The 21,024-nt window shown below is 44.2% G+C and overlaps 1 protein-coding gene across 1 annotated transcript in view; it reads left to right on the top strand.

Annotated features, from left to right (window-relative positions):
* Positions 1–2,730: 2,730 nt before the first annotated feature.
* Positions 2,731–21,024, top strand: part of LOC141082415 (oocyte zinc finger protein XlCOF29-like) — a 40,660-nt gene continuing 22,366 nt past the window's right edge. The window contains exon 1 of the mRNA XM_073566355.1: positions 2,731–2,802. Within this exon, the coding sequence (XP_073422456.1) occupies positions 2,731–2,802 (72 nt within the window). The remainder of the gene's footprint in view (positions 2,803–21,024) is intronic.

Here is a 21,024-nt window from a genome sequence, read left to right on the forward strand (position 1 = left end):
TTTCCCAATGTCTCTTGAGTCCAACAATCCCCTATATATGGTTGTACACTACTGTCTGGGCACATGGTAGAGTTAAGAAAGGAAGGAGCGCCATTTAGCTATTCATACACAGATCTTGATGGAATAGTTTGCAGACACGATGTACTGGGAGCACTGTTAGTGGTCACCTGGCAGATCAAAAGATGGCCACCACTATTTTCCAGATCCCAGTGATTGCCTTGCTCATCATCCTTTAACCCCTCTACATGGATCTGGACTTACACAGAGACCCCAAGGCTTGGGCCATGGTGTTACCCGCTATTCTGTGGAGTGAGATGGCAAGAAGAATAGTCAGGTAGTTGGTCATAACCAGGAGGGCAGAGAAAGTACAAAATCAGAAGACACAAGTGTAGTCAGTAAGCGGGCTGGGATTACACCAGGAAACAAATACACCAGCTGAGCACAGAGGACTGAACCAGAGGAGAACAAGGCTGTATCTAGCAGATTCCGGGAATAGGCTTCAAGCTTTAGGAGGGTTTGGTGCTTTCTAATTGGCTTAAGCAGGTAGCAGATTGCTACCAGATTGCTGGACAGCACATAAACCCATACTGCCAGGCTGGATGAAACTACTGGTCTCAGGCACCCTAATCTTAGTGGTTGGACAGAGCCAGCACCACCCAGAGCTTCTGGTTTCGACATCTCTTCTATTACCAGCAACGCCTGCACAATAAATAAGGCGCTGCTTGGTGATGGAATCAAACATCACAGGAGCAGATTCCAGTGGAGAGGGGACACACCATCTGCTGATGCCCTAATATAACAAAATTACAGGAAACTAAAGCAGTAGAAATCCCCATAAAGTGACTCCATTATGGAAATTATAACCCTCAGTGAATTATTCTATGGGAGTATTGACACTTTACGGAAATTTGCTCACATTGGATGTTGCAACATGAAAATTGCACATTTGGCATTTTATTACCCAACACATAATGCCCGGATTGTGCTCCAGGAAACACACACCGTAAATTAAGTGGGTTCTTCTCACTATAGTAATCCCAAATATATGGATGCTAAATATGGTTTGGGCGCACTACAAGGCTCAGAAGAGAGTGGCTATTTGACTTTGGGAGAGCGGATATTGCTGGATTGGTTTATGGAAGCCATGTTGCTTTTCAAGAGCTTTTGAGCCACAAATATTGTAGAAACCTTTTGGTTTTCCTCTAACAGATGATGGACCTTAGTGGTGTCTTGTGTTTCCGTGAGATGAGTAGAAGTTTTATTGGTATAATTTTCGCCTATATAACATTGTTTGGTGGCTTTTTATTCCATGTTTGGGAAGCAGAATGAACAAACCATTGAACACCATGATGCACTGGTTCATGCTATGAGGCTTTCGATTAGACTGTGAACTGTCATTGTCTTGGTGAATAATTTAATATTTTTAAAAAGCTTGTATTTTCTATGGACAACTTAAGTAGAAATGTCCAAAAGTATAAAATTTGAGGATATTTTATTCAAAAGAAGCTTCAAGAGAAGCCTTTTTCCTGTTCAGAATGTGGGAAATGTTTTAGCAATAAATCAGATTGTGTTAAGCACCAAAGAACTCACACAGGGGAGAAACGTTTTTCATGTTCAGAATGTGGGAAATGTTTTAACCAGAAATGTCATCTTGTTAATCACCAGAGAACTCACACAGGGGAGAAGCCTTTTCCCTGTTCAGAATGTGGGAAATGTTTTAATCAGAAATCAGATTTGGTTACTCACCATAGAACTCATACAGAGGAGAAGCCTTTGCCTGTTCAGAATGTGGGAAATGTTTTAATCAGAAATCAGGTTTAGTTCATCACCATAGAACTCACACAGGGGAGAAGCCTTTTTCCTGCTCAGAATGTGGGAAATGTTTTAACTGTAAATCATATTTGTTTAAGCACCAAAGAACTCACACAGGGGAGAAGCCTTTTTCCTGTTCAGAATGTGGGAAATGTTTTGTGAAGAAATCATCTCTTCTTAGTCACCAGAAAACTCACACAGGGGAGAAACCTGTATCATATTCTTAATGTGGGAAATGTTTTCTACCGAAATCAACTCCTAAAAAATATCAGGGAAGTCATACGGGGAGAAGCTTTTTTCATGTTCAAAATGTTGGAAATATTTTAACTCAAAATTGTATCTTCTTAAAGGTTTTGACCACTACTAGGACAACCCCTTGTCATTCCTCATGTTTGGCCATGTTACAATAAAAACACTCATTGTGCGAGAATGATCAGTAGTAAATATATTGAACAGCCATGTCGGGCTGAGCTGCCATCTTGGAAAAACATTCGCTAACTAACTTTGCAGCTAATAAGATGACCTTATGGGAGCTCTAGCCAGAATGGAGACATAAAATGACATCAGAGCCATTAGCAGGTATGGTTGGCATACACAAGGGTTAATAGGAGTAGCTGCAGGGCATTGTGAGAGTAAATAATGGTGTCATATGGTAGTAAGTAGTGTCTGTGATGAGGACAATACAGTAGTCAATATGTGAAGAGTTATGTGAGTAAGGACATTAGATAAAAGGGACATGGGGATTTGTTGATTGTAACGGAGTTTGGTGAAATACTCCAAAATATTGTCATTTTGTATTATCACTTTCTTTAGTATTCTAGAATACATGTCTTCCCTGCAGTATGAGGTTATCATGTATACACCTTTTACCACTATATGTAGCTCGTTTGTCTAACCATATATATATAAAAAGCCCAAATGAGGTCCTCCATATATTCAGAAGTAGAAATCAACAACATAGCCTACAAGCGTTACTCCCATAAACAGAATGTCAGTATGAAATAAATATTTATTTCAACAAAACACATAAAAAAATGTAAAAAGAAGAGATTATGCAGAGAGAAATCATCAGGTATGTATATAAAACGTATCTAATCTGTCCCAAAGTATAGTTTAGATAAATCCTTTACATATATATAATTGTAAGTGGAAAGACCATATGGAAGAAGTATAACAATTACAGTGTCTCGCGAAAGTATTCAGCTCCCTGGAACTTTTCAACCTTTTCCCACATATCATGCTTCAAACATAAAGATACCAAATGTAAATTTTTGGTGGAGAATCAACAACAAGTGGGACACAATTGTGAAGTTGACCGAAATTTATTGGTTATTTTAAATTTTTGTGGAAATTCAAAAACTGTAAAGTGGGACGTGCAATATTATTTGGCCCCTTTACTTTCAGTGCAGCAAACTCACTTCAGAAGTTCATTGTGGATCTCTGAATGATCCAATGTTGTCCTAAAAGACTAATGATGATAAATATAATCCACCTGTGTGTAATCAAGTCTCCGTATAAATGCACCTGCTCTGTGATAGTCTCACGATTCTGTTTGAAGCACAGAGAGCATCATGAAGACCATGGAACACAACAGGCAGGTCTGTGATACTGTTGTGGAGAAGTTCACAGCTGGATTTGGATACAAAATGATTTCCAAAACTTTAAACATCCCAAGGAGCACATATTGAAATGGAAGGAGTATCATACCACTGCAAATCTACCAAGACCCAGCGGTCCCTCTAAACTTTCATCTCAAACAAGGAGAAGACTGATCACAGATGCAGCCAAGAGGCCCATGATCACTCTGGATGAACTGCAGAGACCTACAGCTGAGGTGGGACAGTCTGTCCATAGGACAACAATCAGTCGTACACTGCACAAATCTGGCCTTTATGGAAGAGTGGCAAGAAGAAAGCCATTTCTCAAAGATATCCATAAAAAGTGTCATTTAAAGTTTGCAACAAGCCACCTGGGAGACACACCAAACATGTGGAAGAAGGTGCTCTGGTCAGATGAAACCAAAATCGAACTTTTTGGCAACAATGCCAAACGATATGTTTGGTGTAAAGGCAACACAGCTCATCACCCTGAACACACCATCCCCACTGTCAAACATGGTGGTGGCAGCATCATGGTTTTGGCCTGCTTTTCTTTAGCAGGGACAGGGAAGCTGGTTAAAATTGATGGGAACATGGATGGAGCCTAACTACAGGACCATTCTTGAAGAAAACCTGTTGGAGTCTCCAAAAGATCTGAGACTGGGACGGAGATTTGTCTTCCAACAAGACAATGATTGCAAACATAAAGCAAAATATACAATGGAATGGTTCACAAATAAACATATCCAGACAGGTGTTAGAATGGTCAAGTCAAAGTCCAGACGTGAATCCAATCGAGAATCTGTGGAAAGAGCTGAAAACTGCTTGCTGTTCACAAACGATCTCCATCCAACCTCATTGAGCTCGAGCTGTTTGCCAAGGAAGAATGGGCAAGAATTTCAGTCTCTCGATGTACAAAACTGATAGAGACATACCCCAAGCGACTTGCAGCTGTAATCACAGCAAAAGGTGGCGCAGCAAAGTATTAAGTTATAGGGGCCGAATAATATTGCATGCCCCACTTTTCAGTTTTTGTATTTCCACAAACATTTAAAATAACCAATAAATTTCATTCACAACAAAATGGGGTTTCTGAGGAAGCATTACAAGCGAAACGTGCTTAAAAGAGCGCCTCTGGGTAATGTAATCATCTTTATAGACCTGTCTTGACTGTGTATGCCTCTTTGGTATGTGGACATTGTGGGGTTTGCCACGTTCTCCTGCTTCTTGATTTATGCACTAGCAATGAAGACTCTATGTGAAGCAGTGACCGGGTCACAATACTATTTTGTCTTCACACACTCACTCCCTGTGATTGTGTGGATGTGTCTGGCCTAAGAGAGACAATCAGCAAGTGAGTTATAAATTAGTTATAAATATAATATATATGATCAAATATATTTTAGTTCCCCCTTCTTTCTCTCCAATAAGAAGATTCTTGCCAGTAGAATCAGTACGGATGAGCACCTACTGTGCTCTCTCCCTGGCCACAATTCCCCATCTTCCATACTCACCCTTTCCCCCTAGCCATCTTTTGCCATCTAGATATATACTGTATATCTACCATCCGACTATAGTGATAAACTATCTGCAGATTAATGATATACTGTGACGGACTCAGTTTCTGCTGAGCCCATTTTTTGAGTGGACCCTCTGGGTCATGGTACCCACCCACCGAGGGCGAGCTTACCTTATGAGAATCCACCATACAGGGAGTGTCAGGGGCAAGACCAAGGGGGTGAGCCACCACGACTGCTGGGACCAGACGGACGGCTCAGGGGGACACTATGGGAGTGTCTGACGACCAGGGACAAGCAGGAAACAAGACAAGACAAGAGGTAAGTGCAAGGTATCTTCATTAAGATCTTCAGGATCACATTCAGTGCAAATGTGAAAACAAGCAAAACGTGCAAGGTGCGCGCGTGGGCACGCCAAGGTCTATAGCATAGTACGTGCCAGGTGGCACGCCTAGGTACAGGTAAAGGCACAATGGCATTGGACTCCGGACCGCTGGCAACGATCGACATGATCAAGGCATCAGGCTGCGGACAACTGCTCCGGTCATCAGGCCGCAGTCATCCAGCTTATGATCTCTGGCAGCCATCGGCAGTTTCCGGGCATCCGGCAGGCAAACCAGGGTTCAGGCAAGGAGGCACGACAGATATTCAGGCATGGTGCATGTTAGGGAACACGCCAAGGTCCAAGGCAAGGTGCATGTGTAGGGGACACACCAGGGTTCAAGGCAAGGTGCGTGTGTAGGGGACACGCCAGGGTTCAAAGTGAGGTGCAAAGCAAGGTGCGTGTGTAGGGGACACGCCAGGGTTCACAAAACGAGACAGGGTGCGTGTGTAGAGACACGCCAAAGCACAAGGTACAAGACAGTGCATGTGTAGAGACACGCCAAAGCACAAGGTACAAGACAGAGTGCGTGTGTAGAGTCACGCCAAGGTCATGGTTCAAGGCAGAGTCCTGCGCGTTCAGAGGGCACGCCAGGGTTAGGGTTCAAGGCAGGGTGCGTGCTAGGAGCCACGCCAGAGTTCAGGGCAGGACACGTGCAAGGAGCCACGCAGGAGGCACGCCTCACTGGCCAGTGCACATGGCTGTACTCAAACACGAGGCACTTAGCACGGCACAGGAGACAGCCAAGGGGAACCCACGCCGGGGTTCAAAACAAGGACAAGGCAAGAAACAAGGCAAGACAAGGTACGGAACACGGAGCGGAACATAGGCACAGACAGAGCCAGGACAGAGCGAGCGGAGCGTAGGCCGAAGCCCAAGAGAGCACCATAGGACAGAGTACGGAAAACCAGGCAGAAAGAAGAAACATGAGAAGTACTACAAGGCTCAGAATAGCAAAGGCCAGACATAGCGAAACAGGCAAGGCAGAGAACAGAGGAAGGACTACAAGTCAAAGAATAGCTAAGGCGAGACATAGCAAAACAGACTAAGACAGAGAACAGCGGAAGTACTACAAAGCAAAGCAAGGCAAGGACAAACATGGCACGAGAGACAACACAAGACATGGCACGAGACAAGAGGCAGAGTACGAGCACGGAGCGTGTGCAGAGACGCACGACAGGGCAGAGTGCACGGGCACAGAATAGAGGGAGCGACCCAGCAGACCAAGCAGCCATGCAGGGAAGCAACACAATACTCAGGCCCTGAGCATAGGAAGGAGCGGTCTGATATAGGGCATAGCACCTCCACTTCCGGGTCAGGACCAGGGAAGTACTTCCAGTTCAGGTCCTCCAGGATCACAGGGAGCAGTCACATGATCAGGATTCCAGACAAGCAGGAATGATTGCAGAACCAGCGCTGAAACCTAGGCAGGTCACATGATCAGAATTCCAGACATGCAGAGATGATTGCAGATCCAGCCTCTGCTGGAACATAGGAAGGACACATGATCAGGGGTTCTAGACATGACGAGACGATCACATAAGGCAGAGCAGAAATGCAGGCATCCCGCAGCTCAACAGACATGAGGTGAGTGTGCACACTGCTCTAGAGAACATATAGGATAGCAGACATGAGATGCGCGTGCACACCGCTCCAGGGGTCATGAGGCAAAACAGACATGACGGACATGACAGACATGGCGGACATGACATATACTATATTGGTCTGTTGTTCCTGGAGGATAGCTTCTGCTCCACTAGATACCATTGATAAGATACATGGTGCTTCACGTCCAGTATTTATGGTGAATAGCATATATTATTATCGGCAGTTGTTCCTTGAGATCAGTAGATTTAACATATGTCAAACTAAAAAGCGGGTCTGTAATATCCCGAAATTTCCCAGGTTCTGGTTACAATCGATATATTTCTACCTAATTAAAACCAAGTCAGATATATATTGAGCTCCTCACGCAGGGAAGTTTGAGCTTAGAATTATTTTCATTTAAACAATTAGAATAAAATATACATAAAATTAACATGGTTAAAAATATTCATACATTTAAATAGCTACAAAAATACACATCAGTACATAAGAAATTATTCAAACATTTATTCTGGACCTCATAATTTTGAGCCTGGTATCTTACCTCTCTGGTTATCTGTCCATGACCCTGGTCTATCCCAAGGAATCCATATGAAGAAATAAATGCATGTATGCGTCCCCATGAGCCAATGAGGACCCCTAAGCCCCATGAGCCAATCTACATCACCTGTCCCGCCATGGAATAAACCATACAAAAAACCAAGACCCCACGTGTATAATGTAAGCCAACAAGGGCCTGTGAACCATAGACAGGAACAATAGCTGATGACAATATAGAAAAGGCATCGCCAATGATATCCCTTCATCAATACCAAAAAGTGCAGAAGCTGTCCCCATATGAGTTCCACCAGGGATTTTTTCACTAATCTGGTTGATGGTACAAGACACAAGCTTAAATCATACATCAACTGTCAAACTGCTTGTGTGATATACGTCTTAATTTGCCCCTGTCAACATCTTTATGTTGGCCAGACATCTCAAGAGTTGCGATGTAGGGTGCAAAAACATTTTTCAACTATCAATCTGGCTTCTAAGAAAAATATTCAGAATTGAGAGTCCTCAGTGGTTGATACCTTTTAATGGCTAAGATATACATCTTTCCTGTATCAATCTGGCTTCTAGTGATTTGAGCAAAGGCCACTTTTTGGCCCACCCTTCTGGCCAAAATAATAACATACAAGTTATTGGACTGGAGAGAGTTTTCAGATCCAATAGAGGTGTGATATGATTGGGTCACCGAGGAGGAGAGCAGGCCCAAGCTAAGCTACAGAAAACCAGAGAGGTTGGTAACTAAGCAGATTGTAGACCCCTGATCCCATCTACACAACTAGCAGTAGCCGTGCAGCGTACCTACGATGATCCTAGATGCCTCGGCACAGCCGGAGAGATAACTAAGCCTAACGCAAGAAAGGTGAAATCTAAGCTGCCCCAGAGCTGACCCCAAAGGAATAGATAGCCCCCAAACATATATTGTCAGTGAGACAAGATGAAAACACAAGCGCAGGCAGGAAAATAGACTGAGCAAATGATGGGGCACACAATGACTAGACAGGACAGGAAAAGAAAGACGCTGTCTGCAATCACGCAAAAAACCCTACAAAAAGTCCAACACGTCTGATGCAAAAACACTGAAGTCACACGACTTTGCCGACTATATCAGCACTCTGGTATATTCTCAAAGCAGAGCAAAAAGAGGCCAATTTAATAAGGGACAAAAACAAACTGGCACAAGCAGTAACATTTGGACGGTGATTCAGCACAGCCCCAGCCGGAGCTGACTGACCCACACAAAACTGAGATAGACAAAACCAGATCAAATGCAAACAGAATAGCAAATGAACACTTAGCTTACTTTTTCTGCTCAGACCCAGTTTCTCATTTGTTTCATTGTGCATTCTGTGCATATAAGGGTGTGACCGCCCTGTTTCTGAGTTGGAAAATCCATCCTGTCTGGCCTATACTATTACTGGTGGTTCAGTCCCTCTGTCCTTGTTCACATTTACGTCACTTGACAAGTAGAAAGGTTTTAAATACAAGAGTTAGGACTGTCCCACAAGGGTTGCTGTGACGTGGCGGGATGGCTTCTACATTATTTTGATCAAAATTATGTTAACTAAATACCCTTATTATTACTATTATTACTACCTTCATGCAATTTTTGCAATATATTTTTTTACTTTTTTATTCCAGGATATTTGTTTTGTGTTTTGCTTTTGGTTTTCTCTGTGTAAAGGTCATGTGTTCATATGCAATTACATTTTGCATGCACATTAATTTACTTTTTCTGCTCAGACCCAGTTTCTCATTTGTTTCATTGTGCATTCTGTGCATATAAGGGTGTGACCGCCCTGTTTCTGAGTTGGAAAATCCATCCTGTCTGGCCTATACTATTACTGGTGGTTCAGTCCCTCTGTCCTTGTTCACATTTACGTCACTTGACAAGTGGTGTTAAGGGGAAAATATATGGCATATGAATATATACAAGAATCAAAACTGTACCACTATATGGACGCTTTGCTGATCATGTTGCTTTAAGATATTTCTGATTTTCTGTTAATTGTTTCTGTATGATATCACCCACCTAAGCTTCATTTAATATTTAATGAACTGGGTGGATTAGGGTGGATCGGGCTAGAAAACAATACTTATGTACATAAGTATTGTGTAGCGATATGAGAACAGTATGAGAACAGTAAATATTAACGTGGAAACGTACATAATGATTGTGTAGCGGTATGGGAACGACAAATAGTAACCTGGAAACGTACCCATGATGTAATAACACAAACTCTGTATAAAAGCTGTTCATTTTTGGATTAAAGACAGAGAAGAATCATACTGACATGATACATCTTGTCTTGTGTATTCTTTTCTACGTGCACGTACAATCTCTACCAAAGATCCAATTTGGCCACAGACAATTAAGACGGGCCACACCCTAGTGCGGCAGAATCAACAGTTGGCGCTCAAACAGTGGGGCTCAGGACGATACCAGATGATCACAGCCGCAACAAAATCTCCCCCCAGGATGGACGTCTTTCCAGCGGGACGAGACTGCAGCTCGAGACCTGGTGAGAAAATATATCATCTTACCTAACCTTCTGTATTCACGTCCGGCTGGGAGGATAGAGTTGGCTGTCTTCTCTGAACCCTTAAACTGACCACGTTTGAAAGTCCTGAGCCTACGGACCCGGTCAGGTATATAATTCCTTAATTGTCTGTGTGTATTGTCTGGTCTAACCAATTCAGAGGGTGTGTCTAGAATCTGTCAAGTATCTGATAAAAACTATTTCATACTGCACTAGCGCTACTAGAAACAAAACAGAGCAGAGTACAAAGGGGGTGTTCACACTGGGTTATCACCCTGGTTCCGACCTTAGAAGGTCGAAGAAGTTAAGGAAAGAGGTGATTACTAAATTTTCCCCCCTCTGCTGAAATATCAACCACCTATCTAGAGGTGATTACCACTATTTACTATACCTAAAGTGACAAAAAGCCCAGCCCTAGTTGCCTTGGTAACAAAAGAACAGTGAAAGGGATAAGGAATACATTCATAATAGTTTTTTTTTATGTTTGAAGTATTGATGCATTGTTGTGACACGCCTGTCCGCAGCTCTCATATTGAATATACTGCCATACTGGTTAGACTGCTATTTCAGCTGCATTTCCTGAATCCAAAGTGTTTAACAATCCCGCTACATTATCTGTATTCGGTCCGGAGGATATAAAATATAGAGTGTAATAAGTTGTTTTATAGTATACACACAGTAACCCTTCAAGCATATTTATAATTACGGTAATCTAAAAGTTTAATTGTCTGCCTTATCTGCTTTGCCTCTCTGCTTTGCTGTTTTGGTTGTTTGCATACGTGATTGTTACCTCAGCCAGCCTGAAAAGGAAAAAAAAAAAAAATATATAGATAGGGAGACGTACTGAGCAAATTCACTGTCACTCTGGTCCGGTCCTGCTCTCGGCTTGACCGATGATCGCAGAAGTCTGAACTGTGTCTCTCCCAGTGGGCAAGTGGGAGTAGGGGCTTGATTACTCTCAGTGATTTTCCAACCTCTAAGTGGTTGGTGACTTCTTGCGGGTTTCCCACCGGACATCATCTGGCTAAGATGATGGTGTTTTAGCTGCAGCATAGGTTCATAAGTTATATGGGTGGAAGGGTAATTTCAATTACCGTGTTGATGTGACAGTGATTGCTCTCTCCCTGAAAAGTATGGTTTGCCCAGGTGTAGATTTTTCACCTCTACAAATCAGGCTGGCATATGGATAGGTAAATTGCGAATTGTTTTGGTGTCAAGGATTCGCAGTATTTGATGTCAGTACCAGTTTTAAATTCATTGTCTTTTATCTTTTGTAGTGTGTATAATTTGCAGGAGGCGTACTAGCATGTGGTTAAAATTTTTGAATGCATTCTATGTGTGTATACATATATATGTTGTGAAATTAGAGAATTGGATAAACTGGTTTTGTTCTGCATACTATAATTATAAGGTTAGTTGTTAAAAAAATTTGTTCAGGTAGAAAGAGAATTACTTGAATGGTAATTGCTTGATTTGTACAGATATCTCTGTGAGATCCGAGGTCTATTGTTACTTTTTAGTTATTGTTTTACTAATGTCACTACATTTCTCTGTGAGATGTTTTCTTTGCAATGTTTTACAGCGAAAGTTTTGAGGAAACAGAAATTTTAACAATTTATCAGGTATTTTTATACTACGCAGTTTCTGGATACACGAGATTTGTGAAATACTCTGGTGTTAGTTGTTGGTTAATTCCCTATATTACTGTGTTCAAGATAGCTAGACATCACTATGTTCACTGAAGACCCCTTTACTCGGACATAAGGAGTACATGCAGCTTTTACAGTCACATATCCAACTGTTCATAACCCCGTGAGAATTTGTTTCAAGACGCCCACATACACATGTTTTTCAGATATACTCAGAATTCAGATGATAGAATGGGTGGGAGCAGTCAGTCGATATCTATAAGACAGATATGACCCATAGTGGAGTGAGGAAGAAAATGTACGTTAAGAAACCCTCCGATCACGAGGGGAGGAGCATTAGATAAGAAGGGATAGAAGAATGTGTTAATGAGTGGAGAGCAGCGTCCCAGCCTCAGGTACTATGAGGTGTAACAGGACCCGGAAGCATTTTATAAGATGGCAGAGGAAGTTAGGGAAAAAAAAGGGATGAGGAGAGGAATATAACAAGATTGCTGAATTTTGTGCAAAACAAATATTTACACAGGAAGATGTCAGTTGCAATATCTGCATTACATTCATTTATACTTCTATATACATTCCCGATGACTGGACGTGTGCCAGCTGTCAAACGCAGAATGCAGAATATCGTGAGACTTGTTCTGACTGTCAGATGACCAACCCGAAGAGCCGTACCTTCTTTCCAACTATTTATATAGACGGCACGTCTTATGCTACATCCTGTCCAGCATCCATTATAGTTTTATTAATTAATGTAATTTATGAAAAGAATAATGAAGAAAAAGATGAATATGACATGGAGGTATATAATTAAACAGAACAGGAGGAGACAGGAAATAAATAGCTCAGACTGATAATCTACAGTATTTATCGTTATATGGTGAGGGGACATAATTATCATCATCATCTTTTAAGCCTCAAAGCTCATACTTTTATACACAATCTACTACATGCAAGGACTCCTGGAAATGCCAGGAGACAGATACCCTAGTAAGCAGCTTGCCAGACCCCCATTCTCCAGGATGTCATGCAGGGAAAAGGAGAACCTGTGGATAGTTTCTTCCACCGATGTAACAAAAAGTTTCTGGATCTCAGATTTGAAATGCAAATTAGTTCCAAGTTGGAAGAAGCTTGACACCCACCAACATCGAGCTCCAGATTTTAATAGGGTATTGGCATACTGATTCCACAACCCATGAAAGTACGTATACTCTTGCAGCCCCCCCCCACAAAAATACAGTAGAGAAACAACATCTCTCACCCAGACAGAGGTTGAGGATACTCCGCTCAAATTCCTGTTGGGTCCCGATGCAATCAGAAGAGTAATCAGGGATATTGATCTACTTGCTGAAGAAGTATGTAGTCTTTTCTTTTTTACAAAACACATCTGTAGATCATGTGGGCGTTGAACTAATGGCACTGATCCCAGACTCAATATTGGCAGGCTGAAAATCCAGTTTGTAAAGGTGGGGCCGAAGCCAGTAGCCCTGCTGCCAAGGAAATTGCAATATTCATCCTATTTCACCCTCCATTTCATAATTTGCAATTATTTCTATGAAGTTATGGATAATACATGACTTATGTGCTGTCAATGAAGTTATAGTACTGAACACATCTATGGTATCAAACCCACACACTATGTTTTGTTTTTAGCAATTCTATTTATTTTTCTATGGTTCACGGTGATTGACCTGGCCAATGCTTTCTTCAGTTTATTTCTACATGCTGCAAGCCAGTACCTGCTTGTTTTCACACGAGGGCCAGCAATATATTTGGACTATGATGCCTCAAGGGGCACAGTATAGCCTCTCTATGTTCACCCGAGCCATGACCACGGTCCTGGAGCCCTGGAAGAGGATACATCCCACAGCCACTTTTTTTTTTACAATACATATGGATGACCTCCGACCCTGACTGAAGACAGCCAAGACAATACTGCTCTTCTACACATGCAACCTTTTTTATAACTATTTTAAGGTTAACCAAAGAAGGTATCGGTGTGTTTTATATGCTAAATTGCAATCACATTTTCACAGCTCTAGGACTGCCACGCTATACTGAACTGTTTTGTCTGTTTGTCATGAAGAAGCCTGACCATGTAAATGGAGTCCTAACACAGCTTCACGGAGGAAGACAATGCCCTCCTGGCTTCTACTCTCCAAAACCTGACCAAGTGACTCGTGAAGTCCAAACCTGCATGAGAACCGTGTTTGCAACCCACCTGTGCTGGATAAAGCTTCTGATATTTCTGTCTGCAATGCCCTACTCTGCTCCCGGACAACGTCACCATCTCCAGATGTGCTGTCCATAATCCAGCTACTCTTCTACCTCTGCCAAAGGGGGGAGGAAGATGGAGGATGAAAACCACATCTCTGACACATTAGTGGAAGAGGTAGTCGACTCTGAAATGGCTGAACGCGATTGTCTTGCTGTCATGAGGCAAGAGAACACCTGGAAGATCCTGACCTGATGCTCTTTGTGGCTAGACCAAGGTATGCAGACCAAGAAGGCCGTTCGCACACTGGTATAGCAGTAGCCACAGAAGTAACTTGCTGCCAGCAAAACCACTGCCTACATCCAAAGGCAGGACTGCGGGCCTTGACAGAAGCATACGAGAGGTCCACTCAACATGAAGCTGTCAAGATCAATCTGGAGGGAAAGAGGCTTCATCACGGCTAACGGAACGCCAGTCTGACACCACAAAGCCATACAAGAATTAATGGAGTCCTTGTTGATGGGAAGAGTTGCGGTGGTAAAAGTAAAAGCACACACACTGGAGACACTTCAAGGGAAGCAGTGGGCAACAGACTAGCTGAAGTAACAGCAAAAGAAGCAGCAGTAATACCGGTTGACACGGAAACAGAGGAAAAGGAATAACACTCCAGAAACAAGTATCCAAGGAAGAAAAGAAGAAATGGACCTAAGATGAAGTTATACAGGATGAAATACGCCTAAGGATGAACAAGGAAAATTTAAGGCCTCGAACAAAACTCTACATACTTGATGCTATACAGGAAACAGGGGTCATAGCATAAGAGTTTAGTCTTTCCCTTGGGTCACATACACGCACAAGTATAATTGCCTATATGTAGACTAAGTTTAAAAACATGTGACTAAAATGCATTTTCGAGTCTTTTCATCCATCCCAGATCCTGAGGACATAGGAGCCCACCAGATCCTGCCCGGTGACTGAGTCCTCATCACCAAGAGGTTCAACAGACGTACCCTTGAACCTAGAGATGACAGCCTGTTCCAAGTCCTGTCAACTATCGCAGCAGTCCATGGGTCCTCGCTTCCCACTGCAAGGAGATGCCGGATCCAGAGTCCAGTAGCGGCTGCCACTCTTCATCCATCTGGCACTTATCCTTTTTCCTAGCTCAAGGGGTAGTCAGTCACCAAGGGGTAGTCACTCATGAGAAGGGCATACTGACTTTCTGGTATAATGTCTCCACCCCAAGAGTAACATATCAATTTGACTACTGTCTCACAATAAGAATGTCCAGGCCCCATGGCACAGTTTCATATCAGGTTTAATACACAATTCATCTGTGTCACTACTGCTGAAATAGGGGAAGGTTCAAACTGGGAGGATTAGTCTCTTGTTGGGTGGTACACTGGTGAAAGTGACTGTAGACATCAACCAGCCCAGGCCCTACAGCGAAGGGACAAATGGGGAATAAGCCTATTAAGTCGCATGACCCTGTCCAAAGCCCATTTTAAGGGTCAGAGTGGCCTTCCAGATTTAATACTCCCTGTCACTGCCACTCACTGCCCCAAGGAGGGATGCATAGTTCTGTACCTTACTATTGACAACCCTTCAGAGTATGAGCAAGGGTTATATGTACTAGGCTCAAGTACTAAACTTGGGAGGGAAAATGGTGACACAAAAGGTAAATTTTGGCTAAGAAGCATAGATACCAGTGGGGGCACACAGGGAGCACCTGACAAATTCAAAGTCGAGAACGAGACAATAGTTGTGTTTAAACCCACCATCCCCGCAAATAAGAATGCAAAGCGGATAAACTATTTATACAATAATCAACAACGGTTTATAAAATACACTGGGGATGTCATAAAGGCAATTATTGACCCATTAAGTTTGCAAAAGTTATTTTATGTCCTTTGATCATATTTTCTTTAATTCTATGCTGCATAGTGCCATGCCTTAAGAAAATGATGATGAAAACTATGGAAACCACAGTGATGACCATGCATGCCGATTTTGAAGATCCCCTGTATGAAAGATGTCCCAATGAAAATATGCAAGCACCACCTCCGGAATATGCCTGCTTGAAGCAAGCCAATGAGGGAAAGTCCAGGATCTGACTTCCTCCTGTGCAAAGTCCGTTAGGAGGGGGTCCATCTACTAGAGATGGGTCGTCTCGTATATACGGTGAAGATTAGTTAGTTAGGTTCCAGCATTGTTGAGATAGGTAGGCCGGGAGGACAGATCGATAGGTTCGACGAGATTAGGATTTTGATTTTGCATATCTCCAAAGAAGGGACTGTTAAGGGAAGAATATATGGCACATGAATATATACAAGAATCAAAACTGTACCACTATATGGACGCTTTGCTGGATATTGGGATCATGTTGCTTTAAGATACTTCTGATTTTCTTATATTTTCTTAGAGTTGTTTCTGTATGGTATCACTCACCTAAGCTTCATCAAATATTGAATAAACTGGGTGGACCAGGGTAAGCCAAGCTAGAAAACAATACTTGTGTATATAAGTATTGTTTAGCAATATGGGAGCAGTAAACGGTAACCCAGAAATGTACATAATGATTGTGTAGCAACCTGGGAAAAGCAAATAGTAACTGGAAACATGTCCATGATGTAACTGATGATGTAGCTCAAATTCTGTTATAAAAGCTGTACACGTTTGATTAAAGACAGAGAAGAATCATACTGACACGATACCCTCTTGTCTTGTGTATTCTTTTCTCGAGTATACGTATACCTTGTGCCAAAGCTACAATTCGGCCACAGACAATTAAGACGGGTCGCACCTTAGTGTGACAGAATCATCAATACAAGCCGTGGCCGGGATGAAAAAACATGCCGACAAGAGGTGGAGGGATCTCCCACCATACCATCCAGGAGACAAGGTCAGGCTGTCGTCCAAGCACATCCGCTTGAAAATCCCTTCATATAAATTGGGCCTCCGGTACATGGGTCCCTTCGAGGTTCTTGGACGCATCAACAATACGGCCTACAGATTGAGGCTGCCTGCTTCACTCCGGGTCCATAACGTCTTCCATATCTCGCTCCTGAAACCGGTCATCCTCAATCAGTTCTGTCCTGCGCCTCCCGTTGTTCCTCAGCCAGTAGGGGACGATGATGTCTTCGAAGTGAGGGATATTTTGGCCATGAAAAAGGTTAGGGGAAAGACCTTTTTTCTCATCGATTGGAGAGGGTTCGGGCCTGAGGAGAGGTCTTGGGAATCGCGAGAGAATGTTGATGCTCCTCACATCATGGACAGATTCTTGGCCAATCTCAGAAGGAGGAGACGTAAAGGGGGGTACTGTCATGACTGCGCCGCCGTTGCCTATGACTGCTCTGTGCACACAGGACCTGTGATGAGGTTACAGGAGGGGAGGAGTCAGGGGTCACATGATCAGGGGCCTCAGAGTGTTCAGGACTCAGTGTGCTGGAGCGCTCCCGATAAACAGCTGAGTGTGTAGCGCTGTGTGATAGTCACAGCACCTGCATGGAGGGCGACACATGCAGCTGATTATCGGGAGCTCTCCAGGGATCCGGGGTCCCGATGCAGCTATTCGCTAAGCGATATTAGCCAATAACAACTTCTCTGACGATATTCGCTCATCTCTAGTTATAACAGCTCAAAGAAATTCACCGAACTTTTCATTAAGTTTAACAGCAAGGCCCTATTAAATATTGAGCACCAGCGGGACGAACCTCTAAGATGACACATGTCCTTTGTATTTTAGGCAAAAATAATAATAAATATATATATATATATATATAGACTATATAGACTTTTTTACAATTTCATAATTGCAAAAAGGAAAGAGGGACACCTTAATTAGCTTGTTAGGGTTATGGTGAGATCACATGGTGACCAGGAGCTACAGTCTGAGGAAAGGGCTAAAAAGTCTTCACTAGACCCCTGTACAGCTGTATAATGAGGCCCAGGCTTTATAGTGAAGGGACAGGAGTGAGGGCCTGTACCCAGGAGCTACAGTCTGAGGAAAGGGCTAAAAAGCCTTCACTAGACCCCTGTACAGCTGTATAATGAGGCCCAGGCTTTATAGTGAGGGGACAGGAGTGAGGGCCTGATCCCAGGAGCTACAGTCTGAGGAAAGGGCTAAAAAGCCTTCACTAGACCCCTGTACAGCTGTATAATGAGGCCAGGCTTTATAGTGAAGGGACAGGAGTGAGGGCATGTTCCCAGGAGCTACAGTCTGAGGAAAGGGCTAAAAAGCCTTCACTAAACCCCTGTACAGCTGTATAATGAGGCCCAGGCTTTATAGTGAAGGGACAGGAGTGAGGGCCTGTTCCCAGGAGCTACAGTCTGAGGAAAGGGCTAAAAAGCCTTCACTAGACCCCTGTACAACTGTATAATGAGGCCCAGGCTTTATAGTGAAGGGACAGGAGTGGGGGCCTGATCCCAGGAGCTACAGTCTGAGGAAAGGGCTAAAAAGCATTCACTAGACCCCTGTACAGCTGTATAATGAGGCCAAGGCTTTATAGCGAAGGGACAGGAGTGAGAGCTTGTTCCCAGGAGCTACAATCTGAGGAAAGGGCTAAAAAGCCTTCACTAGACCCCTGTACAGCTGTATAGTGAGGCCCAGGCTTTATAGTGAAGGGACAGGAGTGAGGGGCTGTTCCCAGGAGCTACAGACTGAGGAAAGGGCTAAAAAGCCTTCACTAGACCCCTGTACAGCTGTATAATGAGGCCAGGCTTTATAGTGAAGGGACAGGAGTGAGGGCCTGTTCCCAGGAGCTACAGTCTGAGGAAAGGGCTAAAAAGCCTTTACTAGACCCCTGTACAGCTGTATAATGAGGCCCAGGCTTTATAGTGAAGGGACAGGAGTGAGGGCCTGTTCCCAGGAGCTACAGTCTGAGGAAAGGGCTAAAAAGCCTTCACTAGACCCCTGTACAGCTGTATAATGAGGCCCAGGCTTTATAGTGAAGGGACAGGAGTGAGGGCCTGTTCCCAGGAGCTACAGTCTGAGGAAAGGGCTAAAAAGCCTTCACTAGACCCCTGTACAGCTGTATAATGAGGCCCAGGCTTTATAGTGAAGGGACAGGAGTGAGGGCCTGATCCCAGGAGCTACAGTCTGAGGAAAGGGCTAAAAAGCCTTCACTAGACCCCTGTACAGCTGTATAATGAGGCCCAGGCTTTATAGTGAAGGGACAGGAGTGAGGGCCTGTTCCCAGGAGCTACAGACTGAGGAAAGGGCTAAAAAGCCTTCACTAGGCCCCTGTACAGCTGTATAATGAGGCCAGGCTTTATAGTGAAGGGACAGGAGTGAGGGCCTGTTCCCAGGAGCTACAGACTGAGGAAAGGGCTAAAAAGCCTTCACTAGACCCCTGTACAGCTGTATAATGAGGCCCAGGCTTTATAGTGAAGGGACAGGAGTGAGGGCCTGTGCCCAGGAGCTACAGACTGAGGAAAGGGCTAAAAAGCCTTCACTAGACCCCTGTACAGCTGTATAATGAGGCCCAGGCTTTATAGTGAAGGGACAGGAGGGAGAAAAGTGGGGAAAGGAGCCAGAAGAGCCGGACTGCCCATCACTAACCTGCAGAGCCGCACTCCACATATATGGCTGCTCTGTGCACAGGACCTGTGATGAGGTCACAGGAGGGGAGGAGTCAGGGGTCACATGATCTCCGGAGTGCAGACCTCCATGGAGCCTTCTCCTCAGTCAGTGACATTCCCGCCATTATTCGCCCCTCACTACTGGCACAATTACCCCGCGCCGCCTTCTCTACACAGTGTTATGTGTGGAATGTAACGTGTGATTTCTCTGGAGGGAAATAGACCCCACACATGAGGGAATTATCACCGGTTACCGGCCGTCTACTATATGGCGGCATATGATTGTGCTATCGACTCCACACCAGGAGCTAAAATGCCCAAATCTCTAATGTAACCGCTATAAGAGAAGATATAACAAATTTCCCCTAAACTCACACAGCGGAGGAGGCCTCACTTGGAGCAATGTGACTCGCGCACAGAAAATCTATTCCCGGTTCTGTGATTAAGTTATCGGCCGACAGGAAGAAGAAAGGTCTGAATTACAGCCCAGACTGGAGGAGAAACTGCAGAAGTCAGAATTGGCCAATCAGCGCTCTTCACCCCTATACTTATCTACACAAATACAAGATATGAAATGACAATTAGACGCCATTCTCACCACCAGAACGGAGAGGCGCTAACTTGGAGTAAAGCCGCGTTTTATCACCATGCCAATAAGCCTAATAAGATGCCGCTCGTAAGCTCAGAATGAGAGAGTCACTGCATATAATCTCCTCTATAAAAGACCCTAAGGGTCAGACCTCAGCCCACCCCGATGTCATGTATAGCACTTATAATGAATACCCCCAGAGTTTGTATTCGCCCCACAATCACCCCCCCCTCACTACTGGAGTCATTCCTTCACACACTACATCTACCTAACCTGACTGAGTCCGCGGCACAACAACTCCATTTACACATCTCTGAGGAGGAAATAGTTTCATCACTCAAAAAACTAAAAAGAGGAAAGGCCCCGGGACCGGATGGTCTTACAGCAATATATTATAAAATGCAGCGATGTGCTGACACCACATATAAAAACCTCTGTAATTCACTACTAAATGGCGCACAGCTGCCCCCTGAGTTCTACGTGGCGCATGTAACCGTAATCCCTAATCCTAAGAAAGATCATCTCTAGTGTTGTGCGATACCGTCCGATACTTAAAAGTATCGGATCGGATGGTATCGGCCGATCTAAAAAAAATATCGGGTATCTCCGATTCCGATACCAGAAGTCCCATTCAAGTCTATGGGACTTCCGGTATCGGAATAAGAAAAACCCTATTTTTGCCTTGTACAGCCTCTCTGGGGTCTGAACGGGCCTTTCGGGGGGCTGTGCCAGCCTGCCGGGGGGGTCTGTGCAGGCTCCGGGGGGCTGTGCCGGCCTGCCGGGGGCTGTGCCAGCCTGCCGGGGGGTCTGTGCAGGCTCCGGTGGTCTGTGCAGGCTCCGGTGGTCTGTGCCGGCCTGCCGGGGGGCTGTGCCGGCCTGCCGGTGGTCTGTGCAGGCTCCGGGGGACTGTGCCGGCCTGCTGGTGGTCTGTGCAGGCTCCGGGGGGCTGTGCCGGCCTGCCGGGGGGCTGTGCCGGCCTGCCGGTGGTCTGTGC

This window comes from Dendrobates tinctorius, unplaced genomic scaffold (genome assembly GCF_039654945.1).
Source record: "Dendrobates tinctorius isolate UK_male_01 unplaced genomic scaffold, ASM3965494v1 ptg000017l, whole genome shotgun sequence".
Lineage (NCBI taxonomy): Eukaryota > Metazoa > Chordata > Amphibia > Anura > Dendrobatidae > Dendrobates > Dendrobates tinctorius.